Source organism: Oreochromis niloticus, linkage group LG16, assembly GCF_001858045.2.
Source record: "Oreochromis niloticus isolate F11D_XX linkage group LG16, O_niloticus_UMD_NMBU, whole genome shotgun sequence".
NCBI classification, from domain to species: domain Eukaryota; kingdom Metazoa; phylum Chordata; class Actinopteri; order Cichliformes; family Cichlidae; genus Oreochromis; species Oreochromis niloticus.
Genome location: NC_031987.2, coordinates 12,586,226 through 12,608,286, shown reverse-complemented (window position 1 = coordinate 12,608,286; position 22,061 = coordinate 12,586,226). Strand labels below are relative to the sequence as shown.

General features: G+C 40.4%; 2 protein-coding genes across 8 annotated transcripts in view; both read right to left on the bottom strand.

Moving 5' to 3' along the window:
* The window catches only part of map2 (microtubule-associated protein 2), a 90,599-nt gene extending 87,816 nt beyond the window's left edge, over positions 1-2,783 (bottom strand). The window contains exon 1 of the mRNA XM_025903717.1: positions 2,338-2,783. The gene's annotated coding sequence lies outside the window, so the exon portion shown is untranslated. The remainder of the gene's footprint in view (positions 1-2,337) is intronic.
* A 1,584-nt stretch (positions 2,784-4,367) lies between these two features.
* kansl1l (KAT8 regulatory NSL complex subunit 1-like) lies at positions 4,368-20,487 on the bottom strand. Of its 7 annotated transcripts, none has more exons than XM_013271430.3 (16): positions 20,224-20,487; positions 18,559-19,701; positions 15,436-15,583; positions 15,083-15,235; positions 13,779-13,882; positions 12,761-12,935; positions 11,701-11,872; positions 10,510-10,629; positions 8,893-9,039; positions 8,124-8,224; positions 7,712-7,824; positions 7,399-7,447; positions 7,099-7,280; positions 6,671-6,791; positions 5,548-5,781; positions 4,368-5,224 (listed from the first exon to the last, which is right to left on the bottom strand). In XM_013271430.3, the coding sequence occupies exons 2-15, from the start codon at positions 19,629-19,631 to the stop codon at positions 5,578-5,580; spliced, it is 2,862 nt and encodes a 953-aa protein (XP_013126884.1). In that variant the 5' UTR covers positions 19,632-19,701; positions 20,224-20,487; the 3' UTR covers positions 4,368-5,224; positions 5,548-5,577. The 7 variants fall into 7 exon arrangements, 6 of the variants coding, with proteins under 6 accessions (XP_013126884.1, XP_013126886.1, XP_005451981.1 ...); XM_013271432.3 differs by having other exon boundaries at positions 15,436-15,577; XM_005451924.4 differs by having other exon boundaries at positions 7,168-7,280; positions 20,224-20,486.
* Between the last annotated feature and the right edge of the window lie 1,574 nt (positions 20,488-22,061).

The following is a 22,061-nucleotide window of genomic DNA, read 5'->3' as shown; positions in this document are numbered from 1 at the left end:
CCTTTCCCACTTTCTCTGTCTCACACAGACACAAACAAGCACGGAGCATTACATCAAGCTCCAAATGTGACAAAGGAGGACTGCCTGTGTGTGTGTGTGTGTGTGTGTGTGTGTGTGTGTGTGTGTGTGTGTGTGTGTGTGTGTGTGTGTGTGTGTGAGCGTGTCTGTCCAGGCTGACTAAGTATCTTTGTAGGAATCAGGATTAGGTTGCCTCACTGACACACAAGGCTTATGTAAAGCTGACCCACAATGCGAGGCACCACACGTGAATGTGAACTGCCAGGTTGCAGTGCTATACCCATCCTAACTGGCACCTCAAACTGGATTGTCACTCTTACAGCAAAATGAAAGTTTTCAGTTTTGCTTATTAGATCCGATCAATTTTAAGAATGTTTCTGCACACTTATTGGCTGAAATTACAAACCACAGCCCTGCAAATGCATACATGTAAGACAACAAATACTTTACTTAGAATTCTTTCAATATTATTTCCAACAACTGAAACGGGCGCAACATTTAATACCCAAACCATCAACCTTTCTTTTTACACATTTTTGAGCCAAAATGCTTAATTAACCTCAACATTTCAGCTTCAGCTCACTGTTTAAGTTAATCTGAGATTGCGACAATAGAAAGACATTTAGACTAATTTTTTTCTTTGTTTGTTTTAATACATATACTTCAACGTGAAGTGGTTACTTCAGAGAAAAGGGCTATCACTACAAAGATTTAGCATCAGAGGTCCGCATTCCGACTAAACGCGATCAGAAACACGATCAGTAAACTCAGACTGTTTACCTTCTCATCAATACATGAAGCCCATATAAAAGGAGTCATTTATGCTAAAATAAACACGTCAATAATCGCCAATGCAAAGGCAATGTGTCGATATTAATGCAATTTAAAGGATGCAAATCATAACCTTCACTTCACAAAGAAAAAACAGAAGGCATATGTTACATATGTTCCAGTTTTGTTGCCTTTTGGCCTTTTTTTTCTCCAAAATATGTCAAAGTATAGATCCAAACAGGGATTAAGCTCTTGAAATGTTTCCTCTTGTCCTCTTTGCCATAGAGATAAAAAGGATGTGATGGCCGAAGCATCTTGAGAAAGCTGAATTTACGTCCAACAGGCAAAATGTAGACCTAGGTGGAACCATCAGCCGGGTCCTTCACATACATGAAAGCATGAGCCCCATCCCTCAGCAAGGAGGAGCTCACAGCAGCCTCCCTGCCTGTGCATGACTCAATATATGGCAGCCTCATCCTGAATGCATCAGGCATTTATATGTATGTGTGCACAAACTGTAAATGGACTTGACGGAGGGAAATCAATAGCCAGTGCCTGTATGTAAATGAGACTGGACTGAAGCCTATGTACTGTGTAAGGAACCCATCATGTATGAGCTTACTTAATAGCCATTTCAGTATGAAGAAAAGGACTTCTGAGGTGTAACAGCCCTGGCTCTTTTTTTTTTTAAGTGTTAATTGTTGTGCTGGGTTTAATAAAGACATCAAGTCTTTCAAAATGCCTTTAAAATGAAATGAAACTAAACAGTAAGCTAACATTAAATGCAGTGGTGACGGTGACAACAACAGACATGCACATACAGGGCTTCAATTTGTGAGATCAATCAGGGGAAGGACCCGCCAATATGACTCAGCACCCATTTTTTTTCCTTTTGCACCCATTTTTTTCCCCTTCTGGGGTGATGGGAAATTAATGTCACATTTCTCTAGGGGTTCCCTCTGATGATTTTATTACAGTTACCTACAGCTTTCCGAGATGTGTTATAGGCTTACTAAAGCCCAATAGCCTTGCACTGCCACCGCAGCAAGCCAAGTTCCCGCAGTCACCGCAGTAGGTGAAGCCTTTAAGTAGCACAATGCAGACATTATTCGTGAACCCCATCAAAAAATTAAAAAGTGGATCAATAACAGACGAGTCAATTAGGTCGTCAGTGCGAATCCTACCTATCTCGGGTTTCTGATTTCTAGATCTATTCCTAAGATTTGATTTAATATCGGATGAATTTCGCAGCACTTTTCATCTTAAAACCGGCTCACACCACAGCTCAGACAGCACACAGACTCACAGGAGCCCAGACACAGTTCTCCTTCGGACGAACAATGCGTCCTTTTTCCATCCACACAGACACAGAGGGGCACCTCATCATTTCAGCTTCAGCTCACTGAAATGTCAATTTACTGCTGGGTATAAGGACTTCTTTTTCAAGCCGGTCAGTGTCCCATGCTTTTTAAGTCGCTGCCAATCGCAATATATTATACTGCATTAAAAATGATGCTGTTAAAAGCAAAGAAGTGTTGAATTCTTTACCTGTTCGGCGCAGTGTCTTCCAGAGGAACTCCCGGTCTGTCGGACACACACAGGCTCCGCAACCTACATTTACCGTAATGATCCTACTAGTCACGCCGATAGACTGCGTCGGTGTTTAAACTAGCCATTACGGTGTTCTGGTGTACCCTTTGCTAGAAATTACCACAGAGGCGGAGCAGCAACAAACTGTACCGACGCGTTTCAGGTTAAACGAAAGTGTTAAACCTACCTACTGTGTTGACGTAAAGGTACAACGCCAGCAGGTATTACAAAGTAAATAAGGCTGGCGAAATGTCGTCTCGTCAAGTATTACGTTCTTTAGGTTGCTATGGCAATAAATCAGTATAAAGGCACACGTGCAGTTCGGGGCATGGATTAAAAATACTGCACGAAAAATAGTTTGGCTTCCCAGAAACAATGTTCTTAATGAAGAATCACTTCCCATCTGTTATTTGTGGTCATCCCAGTTCAACAGTATGTATTTTTTTTCTTTTTTTGGTAAATCGGTATTCAGATATTCTTTGATATACGAGCGCCTCCCACAGTGCAAATGCTGTAGTTACAATCTGCTTTTCATAGTTCAGTGCACACATCTTCCCCCCTTTTCATCGGGTTAATAATCTGCTTATTCGTTTATAGGTTAGGGTTAATTTTACTCAATTGATGTAGAGCTCATGGAAACAGTCACCTATGTGTATGCATTATATTGTTCGTTGACTTGTGTAGTCTTCTTCTAAGAAGCAATATGGCCCCCATGTGGACACCAGAGGTTCTTTCTGCCCGCTATTGAGATCAGACAATCTGGAGAACCAGATGTGGAGAGGAGCATTAAGGTGGACCTCTGAGGTGACACTTCGATCTCTTCTTCAATTTTCAAGGAGAGACGAGGTCTCCCACTTCTCAACTGGAAATGAGTGCAAGTGACCTTGATGGTTTTAAGATTTTTCTTCTGACTCCAACAAAGAGTGTTGTAATGCTGGACATTTTAGCTCTATATTTCCCAATTATATACAAGTGTGACCAAGGACCAAGGAGGGGGCTCTTAAAGAATGAAAAGATTTACCTCAGCTGACACCCGAAGCCACGTGAAAGCACAGATGAGCCCCATTCACCTCTATGAACTTGGAATCAGCCAGCCATAATCTGTAAATTAATTTAATGAAAGCCAAGTTTCTAATTCTAGAATCTTAGCACCAAATCCCCAGTATAAAGCAGCTGACATGCATACAGTAGGTGAGAGGGATGACCTTGACCACCATCTGCCCATCAACGCCTCCTTCCCAGGACGTTATAAGAGGATGCTAAGCATACAGGATCAAAATACAAGCCGTTTCACTTTAAGACTGTGGCCTTAAAAAGTGACGACCTCCATAAAGGTAAATCATCCAAATCACTGAAATGACCTCACAATGTTCTGTCTGTCCAGCTTTTATAAATTACATCTTATTTAAGTAGACTTGGCGAGAATTGCAGACATCCTTCACATTACTGAAATTAAAACCTCGGAGCTCTCGACTGAAGAGACGCCTCACTTGACTTGTTCGTTTTCAGACTAATGGGCACTGACAGTTTGACAAGCAATGATGTGCAATATTCTAATTTCAGATTTTCTATGTCATGACCTAATTACACAGGCAGCTTGTTTTCTACCTCCTCTCCCTTCTGTCGTTTTACATTTTTGCTCCTAGTTAAACTCCTCCTGAAATCCTTCCACACACCTGTTGGATTTTCCAGTAGTGACGGGCTGCAAGAATCCTGAAAGGAAATAATTTTTCTGATTTTCAAAACACTGATATTACTGGGGGGCACCTCAGTCATGTGCAGACATTATCCCTGTAATTTGTCCACATATTCAGGGGGATTAAAACATAGTATTTTAGGTGTATTGCTCTTCTATGCCCCTATGTGTGCAAGATTATAGGGCACTGCAAAAAGAGCTTTTAAAAAAAACAAAACAAATAACAACAAAAAAAAGAATAAAATATTCAGCAACTGCAGTACCACAAGTAAGAATCTGAGACATTTCAAAATGATGCATATATTCACCTTTTCATTGGGTCTTATTGGTGATCCTTTCCTAATCGGTTACACTTGAGCACCCAACTATCTCCTTCCTGGTTAGGTTGCATCCTTCTTTTCCTTTCCATTGTTTACCTGGAAACAGCTTGCCTGAATGTGATTAGTTTCTCAAATTTAGACCACAAACTGTGTACAGATATGTGAATATGAATATACAGATATCTTTTTATGGAGATTTGAGTGGACATAACCTTAATTCCTACCACTAATCAAAGCATGGCCCAAAAAAACAAAAACCCAGTAGGAGTCGCTAGTGCAGCTTCTCAATCCAGGAAAAAAAATAGCAGCCATGTCCATTTGCTACACATCAGATCACTGAGATAACTATGGAAGCAGAGCATGGCATCTATATTGGAAAGTTTTATATTTTCCAAATACATTTTCTTTTTTGTGGAAAAAAAAAAAATACAAAAAGGACAGCATCTTCAAACAAAAAGCACAAGTACATAAAGTAAAAGTTAAAAATTAAATAAAAGGTACTAAACACATCCTATATTTACATTTTAAGACAGCTGTAGACATAAATAGCGTTGACAGATACAAACATGAAAGAAACGTGACACTACAGTGGAGTTGCTGATAGATATATTACTTTACATACAGTACCACTTTTACATTAAAACCTGAAATTGCTGCAGAAGTTAAAACTACTGTGACTACTGTCACAACCCTAACAAAATAATCACTTTTGCCTAAAAAGATGTTTTTTTTTATTACATCAGATCACAATGCTGGTGGAATGTATTAAATATTCCCGTTAAGGTTCCCAGGGCACATTTTCTGCTCGTTGTCCCTGATGAGAGGAGATCTGGAAAAGAAATGATGCAAATATTAAATTAAGTGATAAAATACTGAAGGATGTTTTTCAGAGGCTTAACCTTCTAAAATACTCTTTGTACTCTATATGAATGATCCAATAAATAAATATTGTATGTATTAGAGTCCAATCGCAATAATAGTAATAACAATTTTATGTTATGAATGACATACTGGATAAATTTATCAAAGCACAGGCAATTCAGTGTATGACTGATGTGGAATAAGTGGTTAAACAAATTAAACTGGCTTAAAATTGAGAAAATACACATACACACACGTATGACATACATGTAAAATTTTCAATGAACTTACATTCAAAGACAAAAAAGAAGGCACGCAGTATCAGCTGCTGTTCTTGCTTTGTCCCCCAGAGGGCAGTGTAGCATAAGAAGCCTGAGATGGTCGGGAGTTTGAGTTCTTTGATGTGGAAGAGGCTGAACTAATCCCCAAGCACCCATACGGGACTTTTTCTTGTTCATCAGAGAGCAGAGCGCCTTCCTCATCCTCATCCAAAGGAAAGACTCGAGGCTCCCAGGGTGTCTGAGGCTGTTGGAGGACAAGGAAGACAAATCAATGTCATTCAGAAAAACTGGAATATTATCTTTATTTGTAAATTGAATATGACAGTGGAGCGCGTTTTTGTAAGTATTCACAACTGGCTACATACATTTCCTGCAAGGCAGACATTAAGTGTAAAATAAAACTGCAGAAAGCTTTTTATTTGTCCTTTTTTTCATAACAGTCCCTTCAGTGAATATGCACATTGAGGGCTATAATACATGTGTGCATGGCTCAGAGGTCTGTTTAAAAATAAATAAATAATGGTTGTGCTTTAATCATGGTTTGTATGGCCTCTGGAGTGCATAAGAAGTGCAAAGCAGTGAAGTAGGGGTTATTTGTAGTGTGGAGAAGGTTGATTAGGTAAGTCTGGTTTAGGGGCAACTCATTCGCTCTCCAATCAAAGCAAAGTGGAATAGAGCACTGCAATCAGGGCATCATCACAGGAAACAAGAGTGGAAACAAGTATCTGTGTAGGCTCTCAAGAACCCACCAAGGCTCCATAGCTCACACAAGATGAATGGTGACTGAATGAGATGAATGCTGCTGCTTTATATTCTTTGTCTCTGCTGAAGGACACATGAAACGGCTTCATTTTTTCACAGGTATGTTACAGAAAATATCCTTACAGCAACGTATGGGTGAAAGTGCTGCAGTCTACTGATTTTCCTTTAAATGATTTACAACGCCTTGTGTCGGAAACAACAGTCAAGCGTAAATACGGTAAACAGCATATTGGGGACACAAGGGAAACAACACTGTAAATATGCATGACTCCACATGAGCTGCCTCCTGTGTCACCTTGATCAGCCATCCTGTGATATTCTCAGTTTGTCTTGGGGATTTCAGGTTTCAGCTGTGGCGCTTTTGATCTTACCAGCCACTCCTCTGACCTCAGCGAATCATCAAGATCCAGCTGAGCGCAACTCCACTCCACAGAACTGTCCTCTCCTGATGTGTACATCCCACCTCCGCTGCCTAAAAGCCTGCTGCCAGATCTGGAATGAGAAAACAAGCATACCTCATGAAACACTCTCTCAAATTTCCAGGTTTCTACATGCACACAAATAAAACAAGTCTGAAAGCAGCGGCACTTCTTTGAGAGTTCACCGTTTAAAGCTTTCCAAATGTAATACAATGACTAGTGGTGGCGTTAATCCACATTATCCTCATTATCATAATCCTCATTATCTACCTGGATTAACTTCCTCAGTTTATTGAGGTTTATTTTGTATTTTTACAGAATTGTTTTAATTCTGTAGGCCCTTTAAAAACATTCTAACATTTTCTAACATTGTAGTTCACCTTAGATTTTGCATTACTGATGAGACACCCTCATTACTGCTACATTTGTGAGTTTGTGTGGGCGTCCACCTTGTAGGGCGCCTACAGTTTTTCCTCTTATCCCAGGACGACCAGCGTAACTTCTCTTTTTGCTCCAAAGCCAGGTGCCGCTGAGCAAAGACTTCATCACTGAGATCCTCCGCCTGAACACAACACGACACACAGACACACAGAAAGGCATTAAGATGCTGGATTGTTCACACATGATAATAAACTGCTCATGTTCAAAGAAAAGAAATGCTCTGTTTCATGCCCCTCCACCTTCTCTGGCTCCATCTCCATCAGAGGCTGGATGTCAACTACTCGCCAACTGCAATAAAGATAAACTAATCATTATAATAATGATAATGGACAACTTCCATTTACTTTTATGTCATTTTTAAACAATAGCTTTACAAATCAGACATCACTCTGGTAAAAGTGATCGTTTATAATAAATAAGTTGCAAAATACAATTATGCAAAATCACAACTACTGTAAAACCAGTCATTAAGACTGGTCATTAGTCTTCCTAAAGGAGTTATGGTTCATTGTGATACATTATAACACTTTCAGGGGCGTTTCCATTTCCTACCTGGGTATTAGAATTTCTTTGTATTGCAGCTTTTCTACTTTAGCCAGTGGCATGGGAATGACAATGTTGTTGATGTTGTACACGTTCTCACCCTGGCGTTTGCGAACAAAGCCCTAGAACGAAACGTTCCCAGGTTGAATGAAGAGCGTACCAATCGTTCAGAAGAGTTTACACATTCAAAGTCATCCTAAATCTTCAGATGCCCTGAAAAAACTTTTGTGGTCATCTTTCTTTACATTTCACACATATGCACATATGAAGTGATGTAGGTGGATCTATCCTATCCTGTCATATCCATCCTATCCTAACCGCCCTTCATCCTAATCTGAATTAAATCTGCTACTTCTTACATTTCACCTGTATCATTTTCTTGGCTCTTTAGTTTTTAATAATAACATATGTTTTGTGTTACCTGTGAAGCCTGCTTGTGTGATGCATGTGAGTAGCTCTCCTCTAGCACATCATCTGAACTTTCTGCTGGATCACAGAGCTGGTACAGGGCATCCTCCTCATCTAGGTATACAAACACAGACATATACAGACATGCTGTACACTAAAACCAGCAGCTACATTGTTAAAACAACTATAACAAGAAACATCAAGAGCACAAATTTCCACTAAGGCAGCTCACTCTGGGTCGCACTTACGTTTAAGGGAATAGTATTGTATTTTCTATATGTTCATTTAATTTTCTTTGTTATTTTGAAAGTATTTTAAGATGTTAGCATACGAGTAAAAACAAGTGGAAAGTGCAGGCTTTTGTTATTTGCCCCACTGAAACCCATTTAAATATACTTGACATAATTTTAAGTACAATTTGGTTTTATTTATGAGGATATTCTGTGTAAATTACATACAGCTACTGTAATGTAAATAACAAAATAATAATAAAACGATACTTAGAATCCCCATAGATCATTCCCTATATGCTGATGTTGATGATACAAACAAAACATAGATGAATCTGTGAGTTATAAGGCTTTTTTGGATGAAAGACAAATTCTGATGAACTGTTAACATGACAGCGCTCTACACCCCTACAACGTTTAACCAGAATTCGATCAAAACTTTTCGAGCTATTGTGTTTGCAGACAGAATGACGACACGCACACACGACCAAAAACATAAGCTGTGGCAAAGGTAATGAAAGCCAAGTGTGAGCTTTCACTGCGTATACACACCTTCTAGCAGCCCGTGGATGCGTCTTCTCTTCCTTCTCCTCTGACTGGCTTTGCTGTGTCGATTCCGAGCAGAGACTAACAACCTGATGGGTGACAAACCCATAACTCTGCTTTTATGATGCCTGGCGTTCTGCTTGTATTCGTGACCTACAGCGAGACACAGAGACGAACACAAGAAACTGAATTAATAGACTGTCAGAATGATTTTGAGTTTTCCATTTTTATTCCAATCTAATACCAATCAGTGAAAACATTAATCCTCAATCTTTATTTATGCAAGTTTTACTCACCAAACCGCTGCTTCAAATTACTTTAAAGGAACAGGACACAGGAATAAATGGATCATTTTTTTTAATATGGCTATAGCAATTAATTTGTCTTTAAACACACTGAATTCTCTGTGTTACACTGTAAAATATATACCACAGTTGAAAGTCATTTATCATCAGTCTCCACTTCATCCGTCCACATTTCTGCGTCTTGCCTGATTTGACGGTTTATGTAATCTCATCCCATTCCAGCTGAGATCAGCTTTGATAAGAAAACTGCTTCCATGTGGCTATTATCTGAGCTGGCATTTAACTGACAGACTGCCTTCTTCAGCTATTGACAAACGACAATAAGATCATTCAAGCTGACACAAAATCGACAAGCGTTGCTGGGTCTGATGCCTTCATCCGTTTTCAGTCTGCTTCCTTTGTGTCTCCTCCTTTACGCCCTCCCCCTCTCATCTATCTCATTCCACAGTGTTTCCTCAACCTTTACTAGAGAAATCGAGGAAAATCTAAACTTTGAATCATCCATCTACAATATGGACAACCACGTATGCAAGATCCTCTTAAATCGTTAAGCTTCTAGGCTGCCAAAGGTATGCAGCGTAAATGTTACAGGAAATGATCATTCATTAGCTTCAGACTAACATACCAAGGTGCTTACAGACATAGGTGAAATGCCAAATGATTTTATTTCCATCTACTGCTCAGCTGGATGCCTCTTACAGCCCCAGTGGGATATCTGACACGCTAGGAATGAATTATGATAGTCGATGGGGAGAAAACAAGCAGAGTGAGCGGATGACTTTGAAGCAGCCGGTTATTGTTTGCCTTCACTGAATACAAGCAAATGGGTGAGCTGTCTGGATATGACGAACTGTCATTTCATTTTTAATTATGCACAAATTATTCTTTAGAAACACTGAAAGACTGCATTTATTACAACTGAACTGTTGCATTAATGAATCTGAGTGGCTGCTTAGAATATAAGGATATGAATGCTACCACTGATTTAGCTACAGTTACAATTAAAGTAACTTTTGCTTGCTTGTTATATTATGTTATGTTATATTACTTTAGCAAAAACAATCTGATCCAGTCGCTTTGATATCGGTATTAAGAGCACACACACAGGTGCGGCTTTTTAAATTGCACCTCTATCCTTCTTTCTTCTTACTCGCTGAATGACTGATCACACTATAGTTTCTGCAAGCATGCTTTGAGCCTAAATATCAGTATGGTGAACATGAAGAGAAGAAAAACAAAGGAGACCAGCAGAATGAAAGAGAGCACCACACAATGAGGCGTAATTTGTAATCAGTACGAGTATACAGAGCGATCTTACTGTTGTGCAGCGGCGTGGAGCTGTGTCGCTTGTAGTTTGCTGGACTGTTGACAACTAAAGGTCTTTGGGACCATACTTCTCTGCCTGGCACTCTCTTTACATGGTGGCTCGTAGGTGTGCCTGGAAGAATATGACCATTTTTAAGTGTGGGGACACACAGAATACAACACCTTTTGCAAATTCAATTCAGCACACAGTTTAAACAGCAGCATCTCAACATACAGTATGTCACCCTAGTTGTACAGAATCTATGCATCTATTGCATCTATTCTTCTGCATCTATTCTTCCTGTTAATAGGGAGTTTTTCCTTCCCACTGTTGCCAAAATGCTTGCTCATAGGGGGTCACATGATTGTTGGATTTTTCTCTGTATAGATTATTCTAGGGTCTACCTTACAATATAAAGCGCCTTGAGGTGACAGTTGTTGTGATTTGGCGCTATATACATAAAACTGAATTGAATTGAAAAAACGTTTAAATAACACCAAGAATCACGATCAAATTACATTAGTAGTCACCAGTAGTTAAAAATATTATCATTGCAAAAGAGCACAACAGAAGACCAGGAGATTAAGGAGCTTTATCCCCCTGAAAACATTTGGACTTGTCCCTATGTTGATTTCATCTACTGATCGTTCTCCAAAGTGTGATTAAAAACGTGGTTACGGTCCATCACGACAGGACGTGTGCTTTCATTTTAACGTTTAATTATTGTGATGCCTGTTTTAAAATATTGCATGTAACCTGACCTGTTTTCTTGGCTCTGTGGACCAGTTTGGTTAAGTTTTGGCTGATTATTCTCATCTGCTGTGTGCAGTGGGGTCTTTTTAAAATACTGACTGATCACACTATAGTAAGCTGTTATCACAAGACGTATAACTAAAAACATCTACCTTTTATACCTTATAGTTTATTATAACCCTACAAACATATCTCAACTGCCCCCTACTTTAGCAAATCTTGCTACCAGTGATTTTTGGTTTTTTTTGCTCTACAGGCCTGAGATGACAAATACATGGTCAGGGTGTGTGACCCTTCAGAGTCGGTCTACCATGTCAGACAGGAAGCCTAATATTTACTCTTGCTGACTGCAGTTCAAAAACAACATTGCAATCAAATGATCTAAAAATCTTGATTAGCTTACAAAGTTTGCTCATGCTGACCAATGTAATGTAGCTAAGTTTCTCCTACCAAACGACAGAGACGACACAGGGTGACGTCGAAACCTGAAGGTGTCGGAGGAGACCCCACTGGAGCTGCAGTCAAGATCAGAGCACGAGACTATGGGATCACAAGAGGAGCAGCACGAACAGGAAGATGAGGAGAACGAGGAGGAGCAGGTAGCCGTGGACTTTCTTGAGTTCTGGAGCAAAAGGAAAAGAGAACAAGAGAAGAAAAAGATTACTTAAAAAAAATGCTCAAGATAGGCGGAGCAAGATTAGCAACAGGGAAGAGTTTCTTTACAGTTTACCTTTCCTTTCTCTTAGGATATAAGTGATATGGATGTAAGGAAGCTGATCTCTGATGGAGTGCACTGATTAAAGTAATTAATCTGTTAAACGCTCTTTTTGTTATTGAACAATGTCACAATGGTGGTGGCTCAGCGCTGCTTATTATAGCAGCTACAATTGTTCTGGGTTCTATGCCGTCCAGATTAACAGTGTTCAGAATCAGAAAGATGCGGAAACTCTATAAATATCTCGGCACTGAGCGAGACATGCCGATGCTTGAAAGTCCTTCAAGGTCAAGAACATGTGAATGAGAAATAAAATAGTTAAGCTGATTTATAGATTCCTATGCTGTACACATCCTCATCACCGCAACAGTGTGAAGCTAAGAAGCACTCGACACACACCGCCACTGCAATCTTTTATCTGCAGTAAGAGGACAGCATAATGTACTGGCCCCGCAGGCTAAATAAAGGCTCGAGCTTTTAAAATAGCACCCTGCATTTGTTTATCTGAATTAGAGATATTATTTCTTAATTAAAAGCAGGTGTTCGGCTTTGAACAATAATTCCTGTTTAATTTGGAGACCTATTTTAGTGATGGCACTCCACTACTGAAGCTAAAATAGGTCTCAAAGGCACTGCTCTAAAGCTACATTTCATAAGAATCTCTGAACTGCTTTATGAAGTACATAAATCAATGTATTTGATACGCTTGCAGGGTAATAAGAGGCACAATTTGACAATTATATACAGCATGTAAATGGTTAAAGACTAGAAGAAAGGGGTCGACATTAGGCTTACCAGTGGACTGCCAGAGCCGTACGAGTTGAAAGTGAACAGTCTGGGCTTGTGGTAGGTGACCAGGGGTCGGGTTCGGGCACACACGCATGACGCATCAGCTTTAAAGAGCCGCCTAGTCCCTAGTCTCCTTCTCTTGGAGCTCACAGGCAAGAAAACGTCATCTCCTCTCTGGCCGCTGCAGAAACACAACCAGATGAGGTCACATGTTAGGTTTGTGCTTCGTAGCAAGATCACAATGCTAAAAAAGCAACTTCTTTCAAGGTGTTGATTCCTTAGATCTTGTTCATCAATCCCTACTTATACTCACTTGTTACTGTACATGAATAAAACAAACAGAATGCCTTTCATTTATTATGGGGCTTTCATCTTCCCAGCCAGGCAGAGAGTTAAAAAGGCAACAGGAAGGGGAGACATGAAGGGATTACTGAAGTCAGACTCGATGAAGAGACCGAAGGTGGTTCAGTGGGTTTTACTACAAGCTGGGACGTGCTTTCAGCCTATCGCCCAGACTTTAAAGAGATAACAGACAAACTTCTATCACCCTTAGAGTCTGAAATATGTCAGATTTTCACATAAATTAACAGTTTTTAAAGACATTTTTTGTAAATGTGTCATTTAACTGCAACTTGTAAAAAGCACACAGGATAATGTAGGTATTAACACAATGCGACTGTTTGTGTGTGTGTGTGTGTTCCTGTCTAGCTATCTTTGTGAGGACCGAAATCTGCATTCTACTATACTTGTGAGAACCAACAGTCACTTGTGAGGACACACAACCCGGTCCTCACAAATTTGAAGGCATTTAAAGGCATTTTTGAGGCTCAAAATGTGGTTTTAGTGTCAGGGTTACAATTAGGTTATGGTTAGGTTTAGGGTAAGGGTTAGGGTTCGGCATTCATTTTTAATGGTTAGGGTTAGGGTAAGGGGCTAGGGAAAGCATTATGTCAATGAAGGTCCTCACTAAGATAGCTGAACGGGGTTGTGTGTGTGTGTGTGTGTGTGTGTGTGTGTCCTCTACCTTGGGAGGGTTCTCCTGTCTTTACAGGTCTGGGACTGTTTTGAGAGCGGTGAAAAGCTCAGAGGGGTCATCAGACTGTTGACGATCTGGCTAAGCTGAGCACTCTGCAATGAAAACATCAGCCAAATAATGCATTTTACATAGGAGTGAAATACAATCCAGCCGTTCAGACTTCCCCTGAAGAATTTGCTTCACAGAAAGAACATATCAAGTTAGATGTTTTTAGCCTTGGCTGATTCTTATTATTTGGTATCAGGCTGATAAATATAAGCAAGCCTTGTAATCTTAAAAAGGAGCACAGTACACATATGAGAACTTTCCACCGAGGCGAATAAAAAGAGTATGAACCGAGAGTGAATAGAAAGTCCCACGTTGAGTGAGCTCAGAAAACATGTTGAGGCAAAACACATATTTTGGTGTTTAGGTACATACCGCTTCTAAAGCAAGTGTAAACGCAAATACAAATAGAAGTTGTTTTTCTTGGGTGGGTGAGCACGCTGGGGGCGTGTTAATGACTTTATATCATGGATCACCTAAGGTTGGCATGTGGTTTTCTTTTCATACGAATCATATGGATTGCAACGATAAGCAAACGAATAAGGTCGGTGCTCACTGAACATACTATGCGTCTTAGGTAGAAGGTAAGAAGTGTCAAAATAAAATCAGAACCAAAACAGAAAGCAACGATATGCGAGTTTTAGCCTGGAGTTGAAGTGACAGGTTTTGTGTCCTATCTAATCATATGGTCACATGGGTCAAATCAATGTGATTAAAATCAAGGATCATGAATCTAAAACGGAGCACTTGATGATCTTTTCAACAGATTACCCAGCTCTAGGTCATAAACTTAAATCACAAAATGTCTCGGTGTGGGTTGTGAATCAATACTTTTTGGGTTTTTTACTAAATTCGATTCTCGTGTGCACATAAAGTACAGCTTTAAAGCTATCAAGAGTCTGCACCATCTTAAACACATAGCTAGATGTCAGCTACTATCTCAGCTGAAAAAATAAATAAGCACTTTCAGAGTTACAGACTTATTACTTAACGGTCGACTTCATAAAGCACAAATTCATTCATTTGACCTGCAGCCTCTAATTTAGCATATTGCCACAAAGGTCAGAAAGTAAGCATACCATAATTAATTAGTTTAATCCTCTCAACCTGACATTGGGATATGGAAGATCACAAGACAGAAAAGGGTAATCTCCTAAAATAGCGTCTATAATTCTAGATTACTAATCCTCTTTATTTTAAACTCATGCCTGGTATCAGAGGTGCAAGTAATAATCCCTCCCTCCTACCTGTCTCTCTATATTGTGCAGAAGGCGTGTAGGGCTGCAGGGTTCGTTGTCCGGATCAGAAGCTGTGCAGGATAAACCTGCCATTTCCTTCAGCAGGGTCTGCTGAATCTGCCTGTCAGTCAGTGGCTGGGAGTCTGCAAGCACCACCCCACCCTGATAAACAGAGATCCACAGAAAGACAGAAGAGGCGCCAAACACTGATTAAAACATATACTACTTTTTGTAGGTCGGGCAATCCATGAAAGTTTGTTTTTTGTATCCTTTTTCTTAACAAGACTGTGCAAGCTTAATGTCCTATAATATAACTGACCAACTGTCTGTCAGTCAGTTGGTACAGACACCTTTTGTCATACCTTCACAGAGCGTATATGCTTGTGGACCCCCTCCAGTTGTAGTATCCTCCCTTCTAGTTCAGCCAAGCGCAGTTCCAACCAACTCCATCGGCTGCTCAGCTCTGCTCTCTCTTCCAGCCACTGCCTCTCACAGCTGCTGCTGCTGCTGGCAGGAGGGACAGGGTGATGGATGACAGGGGAGGACAGTTACACCCGTACAAAAGCACTTTAATATTATATACATCCCTGTCAAAGGCTTTATACCCCCATTCAACCCCACAAGAAGAAAGACGAGTGTAAAGCTGTAAGCCTTGGATTTTTATTTCAGCGCGCTGAATACAATCATGAAAACCAGGTATGTCGGTCTGAGAACAAGATGATTAATCAATCTGCAATTTTGTACTGCAGCTCTGTCTACCTGACCTATTTTATACAGGCATGTAAACTGTTTAGCATCCAAACAGCATGGGGGTGGGGGGGAATTTTGCTCAAGCACAAAAGCCTATCTAGGCCACAGAATAAAGCACAGTTGACTTGTGTGGTGTGTGTCTATAGTATGTTTCCATGGTACTAGGCTGTTCAGTTAGCATTTATCTTTGTGTGTGTGTGTGTGTGTCTGTGTGTGGTTGGCTGACTTCAGCAGGGCAATAGTTGCTATGGCATTGCTCTTGGACCTTGGCTAGGATAGACAGAGACTCCCCCACTTCAAACAGGAGAGGGAAAGGTTAGGCTAGTCAGCAAGCAGCTTCACTCAGTGCACCTGGCAAATACCCTTTGATATTATGAGTTAGCTATTTCACTGTTACCCTGATTAATCAAATACCTCAAATGCTGTTTGCTTCAATGAACACATTTACCCTCAGTTTATGGTCAATACAAAAACAAAGAAAAAACCCCAGCCAAACAGCCCATTAAATGTCCAAAATGGCTTATTTCTCCAATAAGTTTCACTCAATCCTAAGCTAGTGTCTCTTTGTTGAGCAGTAGGCGCTCTTTTTCCTTCACAGACAATGACCAGACCTGGCAGCCCTGCAGCTCACTCCAACTGTATAATGAGAAAATTCCAGGAATATTTGCGGAGCATTAGGGGAAGAGGAGAGGACAGAATGGGAACGGCTGCTTCATACCTGTTACTGTGCATGTTCACAGACTGCATCCATTACATCCATACTTCTATATTGCATATTTGAATCCGGGCAGCTTTAGAGGGAAGCGCCAGGAAGAAGACCCCCTCCCCCCAATTTGAGGTTCTTGGCTCTTGTAGAAGCATCAAGATTTTTGGGTGTGCCTGGCATTTAAACTTGACCACTCAGACTCTGAAAAATACTCCTGTGCAGCATTTTTGAAAATGAAAACAGAGCAACATCTGGAAGTGATTTTTTTCTTTTAAGCCAAACTATATCTGTGCTTCACAAGTTCATACTTTGAATGATAAAAGTCTTTACTGTTTAACATTTCTAAAGGAGAGCAGTGACCCATCCCCTCCCCTGCAGCATCCTATCCTCTTTGAGAAGGAACCAGCCATAAAAATTTTTTTAAAAATCCCCAGGCAAGGTTTACAGATGAAGAACGGAGCATTGTTCCAAGCAGGAGGAGAGCAGTCTCTACAAAGGACAAGCTGACACTCCTGAGATGACACAAGCTGGCCAAATAAAAGCACACGCGCAGACACACACACACACAAACAATACTGTCTCATTACTGTTGTCAGACCTAGCAACTGAATCCAGGCTCACGGGAAACAACCTAAGGGGTCAACAAGGTTGAATCTTATTGATGAAATGTTTGTGAAATATATTAAGATTTCAATAAGTACTGCACAGGCTAGGATCACGCGCTTATTCTCTACACCTCCTGAAATAAACCGTTAACCCCATCTGTGCAAGAGCTCCGACTGCAAAGACTGCCTGTCGTCTAAAATGCATGTTTATCATCTGAATCATCATCCCAAGTGACCATAATGCTTTTTTTTTTTTTTTTTTTTTAAACATCCTGGTAGGCAAGACAGATCTTTCTGATTCACTTAGTTTTGTTTTTGGACAGTTATAGCTACTAAAATAAAAAAGCAAACAAACTTGCAAACCAAGCCCAAAACCTGAATTCAGGTAAACAAAACAAAAGGGCAATCAGGAACTAGACTAAGCAGCCAATTCCCATTTTGCAAAACAACAACAATTTAATTTTTAAGTGTAGTTTTTCTAGATGTTAAAGCTTTAAAAAGATTTCTTTGATATTTTACACATTTAGGGAATATAAGCCTTTAAAAAAACAAAAACAAGGACACCACAAACATCTCAACCTTGAATCTAGACACATGCTTTAAAGTATTTTTTCACTAGAAAGAGGAGGAGCTGAGGAATGTGCACACAGAATGGCTGGCAAGTTGCTGCCTCGTTGGAAAGACTGTTTATTTCCTACCCTGTGGGTAAAAAGAGCTGGCTGCTCTGTTGAATCTGTTATGACTGCAGCATGGAAAGAGGAACGCGCGCGCTCGTGTGTGTGTGTGTGTGTGTGTGTGTGCGCATGGTTAAAAAATGTCATAACACTCCCCCACATCTGGGAGGACAAAACTTGCACTTATGACAACCACACTGTAAACCTCACTGAAGGCCAAGTAAACAGCACGGTGGACCTCGTAACACTTAGATGATTTTTTCCAAAACTTGCACTGTTATTCTAAAAGAAGGAGTGGATTTCTTATGTCATTCTTGGCATTTGTAACCGTGCATGACTTAATACTGACTTAATATGCCCTTCCCCTATTGTCAAGCAAACTTGACAATCCATTCTCTCCACTTTTACATCAGTCGAAGTTAAAAAACTGTTCTTGTCGCGTTTTTAACTGACCAGACGCCCAGTGCCAGAGCCAACCTCTGTGAACTTTCCACAGTAATTAAGAAAAGAGCAGTGATTTTTACTGTGAAGAACAGCTGCTTTCTGGTAACCAGATCCCAGAACAGTTTGCCAGTGACACTACAGCTGAGTTTTGGAACCTGTTTTCATATACTGTTGATATGACTTTAGCTGAATAAATGGTTAAGCTGTGCACTCTTGCTGGTTTATGTAGCTGTAATCAGCAGCTGTAATAGCCACACGCTCACTGTGGCACTGGTTGAATAAACAAAAACAGACCTGGATACTCACATGGATGAAATCCTGCTACGAATCTTTTCCTCCACTGGCTCCTCATCTGAGCTGCTGCTGGCTGTAGCCTCAGAGTCCAAGGCCTCCTGCAGACCTCTCAGTACCACCTGACTGGAGTGGCTGAACTCTCCGACCTCTGAGAAGGATGACGAGGCTATTGGCAACTCTAGCCAAGGAAAACTGAGTTTACTGCTTTCTTGTGGAGAGTTGAGGCAGTCAAAAGACAAATCTCCGTGCCGACTGTGTTTTGCCAGCCCCTCCAGCTGCTGGTTGCAGTGCCGCGCAGTCTGCTCTCCTAGCAGAATCTGCAGTCTCTTTCGCAGTTTCAAAGCCCGGCTGCGCAGGTCTGTCTGCCGGGAGAGCTGCGCCTTCACAGCTTCCTCTAGCACAGCTCTGGACGTCAGCTGGTCAGGGTTTACCCTGCCGATGCAAGGCTGCTGTGAAGCTGGGGGAGGGCAGCCCATCCCCGCTGCGTTCTCCTGCCTCAGTGAAGGTGGAGGTGCAAACAAGTGTGTGTGGCCCTGGGATGTAAACTCCCCTTGGGGATATGGAGGACAAACACTGGTAAGGTTAAGAGAGGAGTGGCACACATCACCACCATATGGCTGGCATTCAGGAGCAGCACTCCATCCATGTGGCAGACAAACGTGTTGTCTATTGTGTTCAGGCCCAGGAACTAAAAACATGTCCGGTACATCTGGGAAGACTGAGGCCACCTGATGGGAATCTCTGGAGCCTTTATTGAAGGACAGGAGGCTGACGAGGGAGTTTGGACTGGGCAGGGACATCGTCTCACCCTGGCTGTCGGATGTCTGCTGGCAAGGCGAAAGCGGAGGGTTGGAAGGAGCGTCCAAGAGGCTGAAAGGTAGGCAGGAGTCCAGGGAGTGAAATGAAGAAAGGTTCCACATCTTCTGCTGGAGGTCATTGTCATCATCATCTATGGGTCTCATGTGAGGCTGTAGCTCTATACTGCACATGGCTCTCCCATCTGAGTCAGTTCTGACAGTGGCAGGGGGTGAGGACAAGTGGATCCCGTGGCCATTTTTAAGGATTTTGGTCAGAGCTGGGGCCATACCCTTCTCTGAACCACTGATGCACTAGAAAGCCAAGGGTGCAGACTTCACAGGCTGTGCCTGAAATGACCTGACAGCAGCAAAAACACATGTTGGCAACTGACAACACTGAGATCACAAAAGCCACAGTATAGCTAAAAAAAAGTCACTTTTTTAGATAATAAGGGATAAACTGAAAGCGCAGACACCAAATAAAATGCACTTCAAAGTCAACTAGTTTACGTTGACGCATTTTTATAATTAAGGGCTATGTATATTTTGAATATGGTAGTAATAGCAGTGCCAGACACATTTGGGATGATCGACTCATAATTTTGGTCGCATGATTCCTTTACAGCCTCTTTCCGCGTTTTCCACTTATAACGACCAAACTAGAAGTCCTACCGCGGACGTGATTGGAAGAAAATACAGAAAACATACCAACCCAGTACGAAGTTACGAAGTGAGCCCGGTCCTTGTACTCGTCCATCACAGGTCAAAAGTAACGGTAAACATACAAATATAACGGCGGACTGTAACCACCAAGGCTAGCTGAGCTATAACGGTAACGTTAACACTCCATGAAGTCTCTTTGAGGTGGATTTACACTCACCTGAACACAAGGTAAACCGTTGACTTTAACATCGCTTATGTGCTTCGGAAAATGACATCTGATCTTTCTGAGCATTTAGAAAGCAGAAAAATCTAATCAGGCGGGCTTCTATGGCTTTCCAACAGCTTATCAAACGGTGGCACTTGTCTTTTCCCAGACTTTCGGCGGGGTGGTTCTCCTGTACATTAACCGTTCAGCTCCTTCTCCTCCTCCTTCACCAACTGCCGAGAGGACGAAACACATCCGAACGATCCTGGAGAGAAGGGGCTGGACCTGATGCCTTCATGGCCATCTAAGAAGCTCAGATCTCTCACAACTCAAAGTGACAACTTGCACATACAGTGCCATGAGAAAGTGTTTTCCTCCTTCAAGATCATCAAACAAATTTTCATATTGAACAATAAAAGCCCGAATAAATACAAAATGCAGTTTATCATTGATGATCAAATGTATTAAGAAAAATGTGGCAAACACTTTAACAAAAGTTACATTTGATCATCAATTGAAAAAAAAAAACATGTATCGCTTATAATACTTATTGTAGCGTTGACTAATAATTCAGACTTTACACTACTGTAAAAAAAATCTCTTATTTATAATATTATAAATATAAGATAAAGGATTTCAATTTGATAACATCCATTATTCCTGATGTATTGTAGGCTAATCAAGTTCCCTTCTCATTATAAGATGCAACATTCCTGTACATACCATGCCTACATATATATATATATATTTGTATGATTTGAAGATTAGAACGTGATTTAGTTGTAGGTGTAGTTGTCACAAATTTATTAATCAATCTTATTATTTGATTATTATTATGCCTACCATTATACCTTTCCCAAATTTCCGACAGGACCTGAAGGTGACTTCTGAGATTATTTAACCTCGGCTTGCATCAAAGGGCAAAAATCAGTCACAGCAAAGGCAATTTCTGTACTTCATGTTTTGCAGCTAAACTCAAACTTCGCATATTCACCCAACCATCAGCGATCAGGTAGTCAAAGGTAAAAATATTTAGTTTAAAATGTTGCTAAATATGATTCGCATTAAAAACAAAGCACAATTTTACGGAAGAGGATTAGGGCCACTGGGGAAAAAGAAAAAGTGGGCACATGTTTTTTTCTTCTTTTCCAGAATTCTGAGAAAAAAGTCAGAATTCTGACTTTAATCTCAGAATTCTGACTTTTTTCTCAGAATTCGGAGAAAAAATTAACGTCAGAATTCTGAGAAAAAAGTCAGAATTCTGACTTTAATCTCAGAATTCTGACTTTTTTCTCAGAATTCTGACTTTAATCTTAGAATTCTGACTTTTTTCTCAGAATTCTGACTTTAATCTCAGAATTCTGACTTTTTTCTCAGAATTTGGAGAAAAAATTAAAGTCAGAATTCTGAGAAAAAAGTCAGAATTCTTACTTTAATCTCAGAATTCTGACTTTTTTCTCAGAATTCTGAGATTAAAGTCAGAATTCTGACTTTTTTCTCAGAATTCGGAGAAAAAAATTAAAGTCAGAATTCTGAGAAAAAAGTCAGAATTCTTACTTTAATCTCAGAATTCTGACTTTTTTCTCAGAATTCTGACTTTAATCTCAGAATTCTGACTTTTTTCTCAAAATTCTGACTTTAATCTCAGAATTCTGACTTTTTTCTCAGAATTCAGAGAAAAAAACTTAAAGTCAGAATTCTGAGAAAAAAGTCAGAATTCTGAGATTAAAGTCAGAATTCTGACTTTTTTCTCAGAATTCGGAGAAAAAAATTAAAGTCAGAATTCTGAGAAAAAAGTCAGAATTCTGACTTTAATCTCAGAATTCTGACTTTTTTCTCAGAATTCTGGA

Excerpts from the sequence above, each read along its gene's own strand:
- kansl1l (XM_013271430.3), bottom strand. The coding sequence starts at position 19,631 with ATGGCCCCAGCTCTGACCAAAATCCTTAAAAATGGCCACGGGATCCAC. Across the intron at positions 12,936-13,778 it reads GACAGGAGAACCCTCCCAAG|CGGCCAGAGAGGAGATGACG; the intron begins GTAGAGGACACA and ends GTGTTTCTGCAG. Across the intron at positions 7,825-8,123 it reads CACACAAGCAGGCTTCACAG|GGCTTTGTTCGCAAACGCCA; the intron begins GTAACACAAAAC and ends GTTTCGTTCTAG.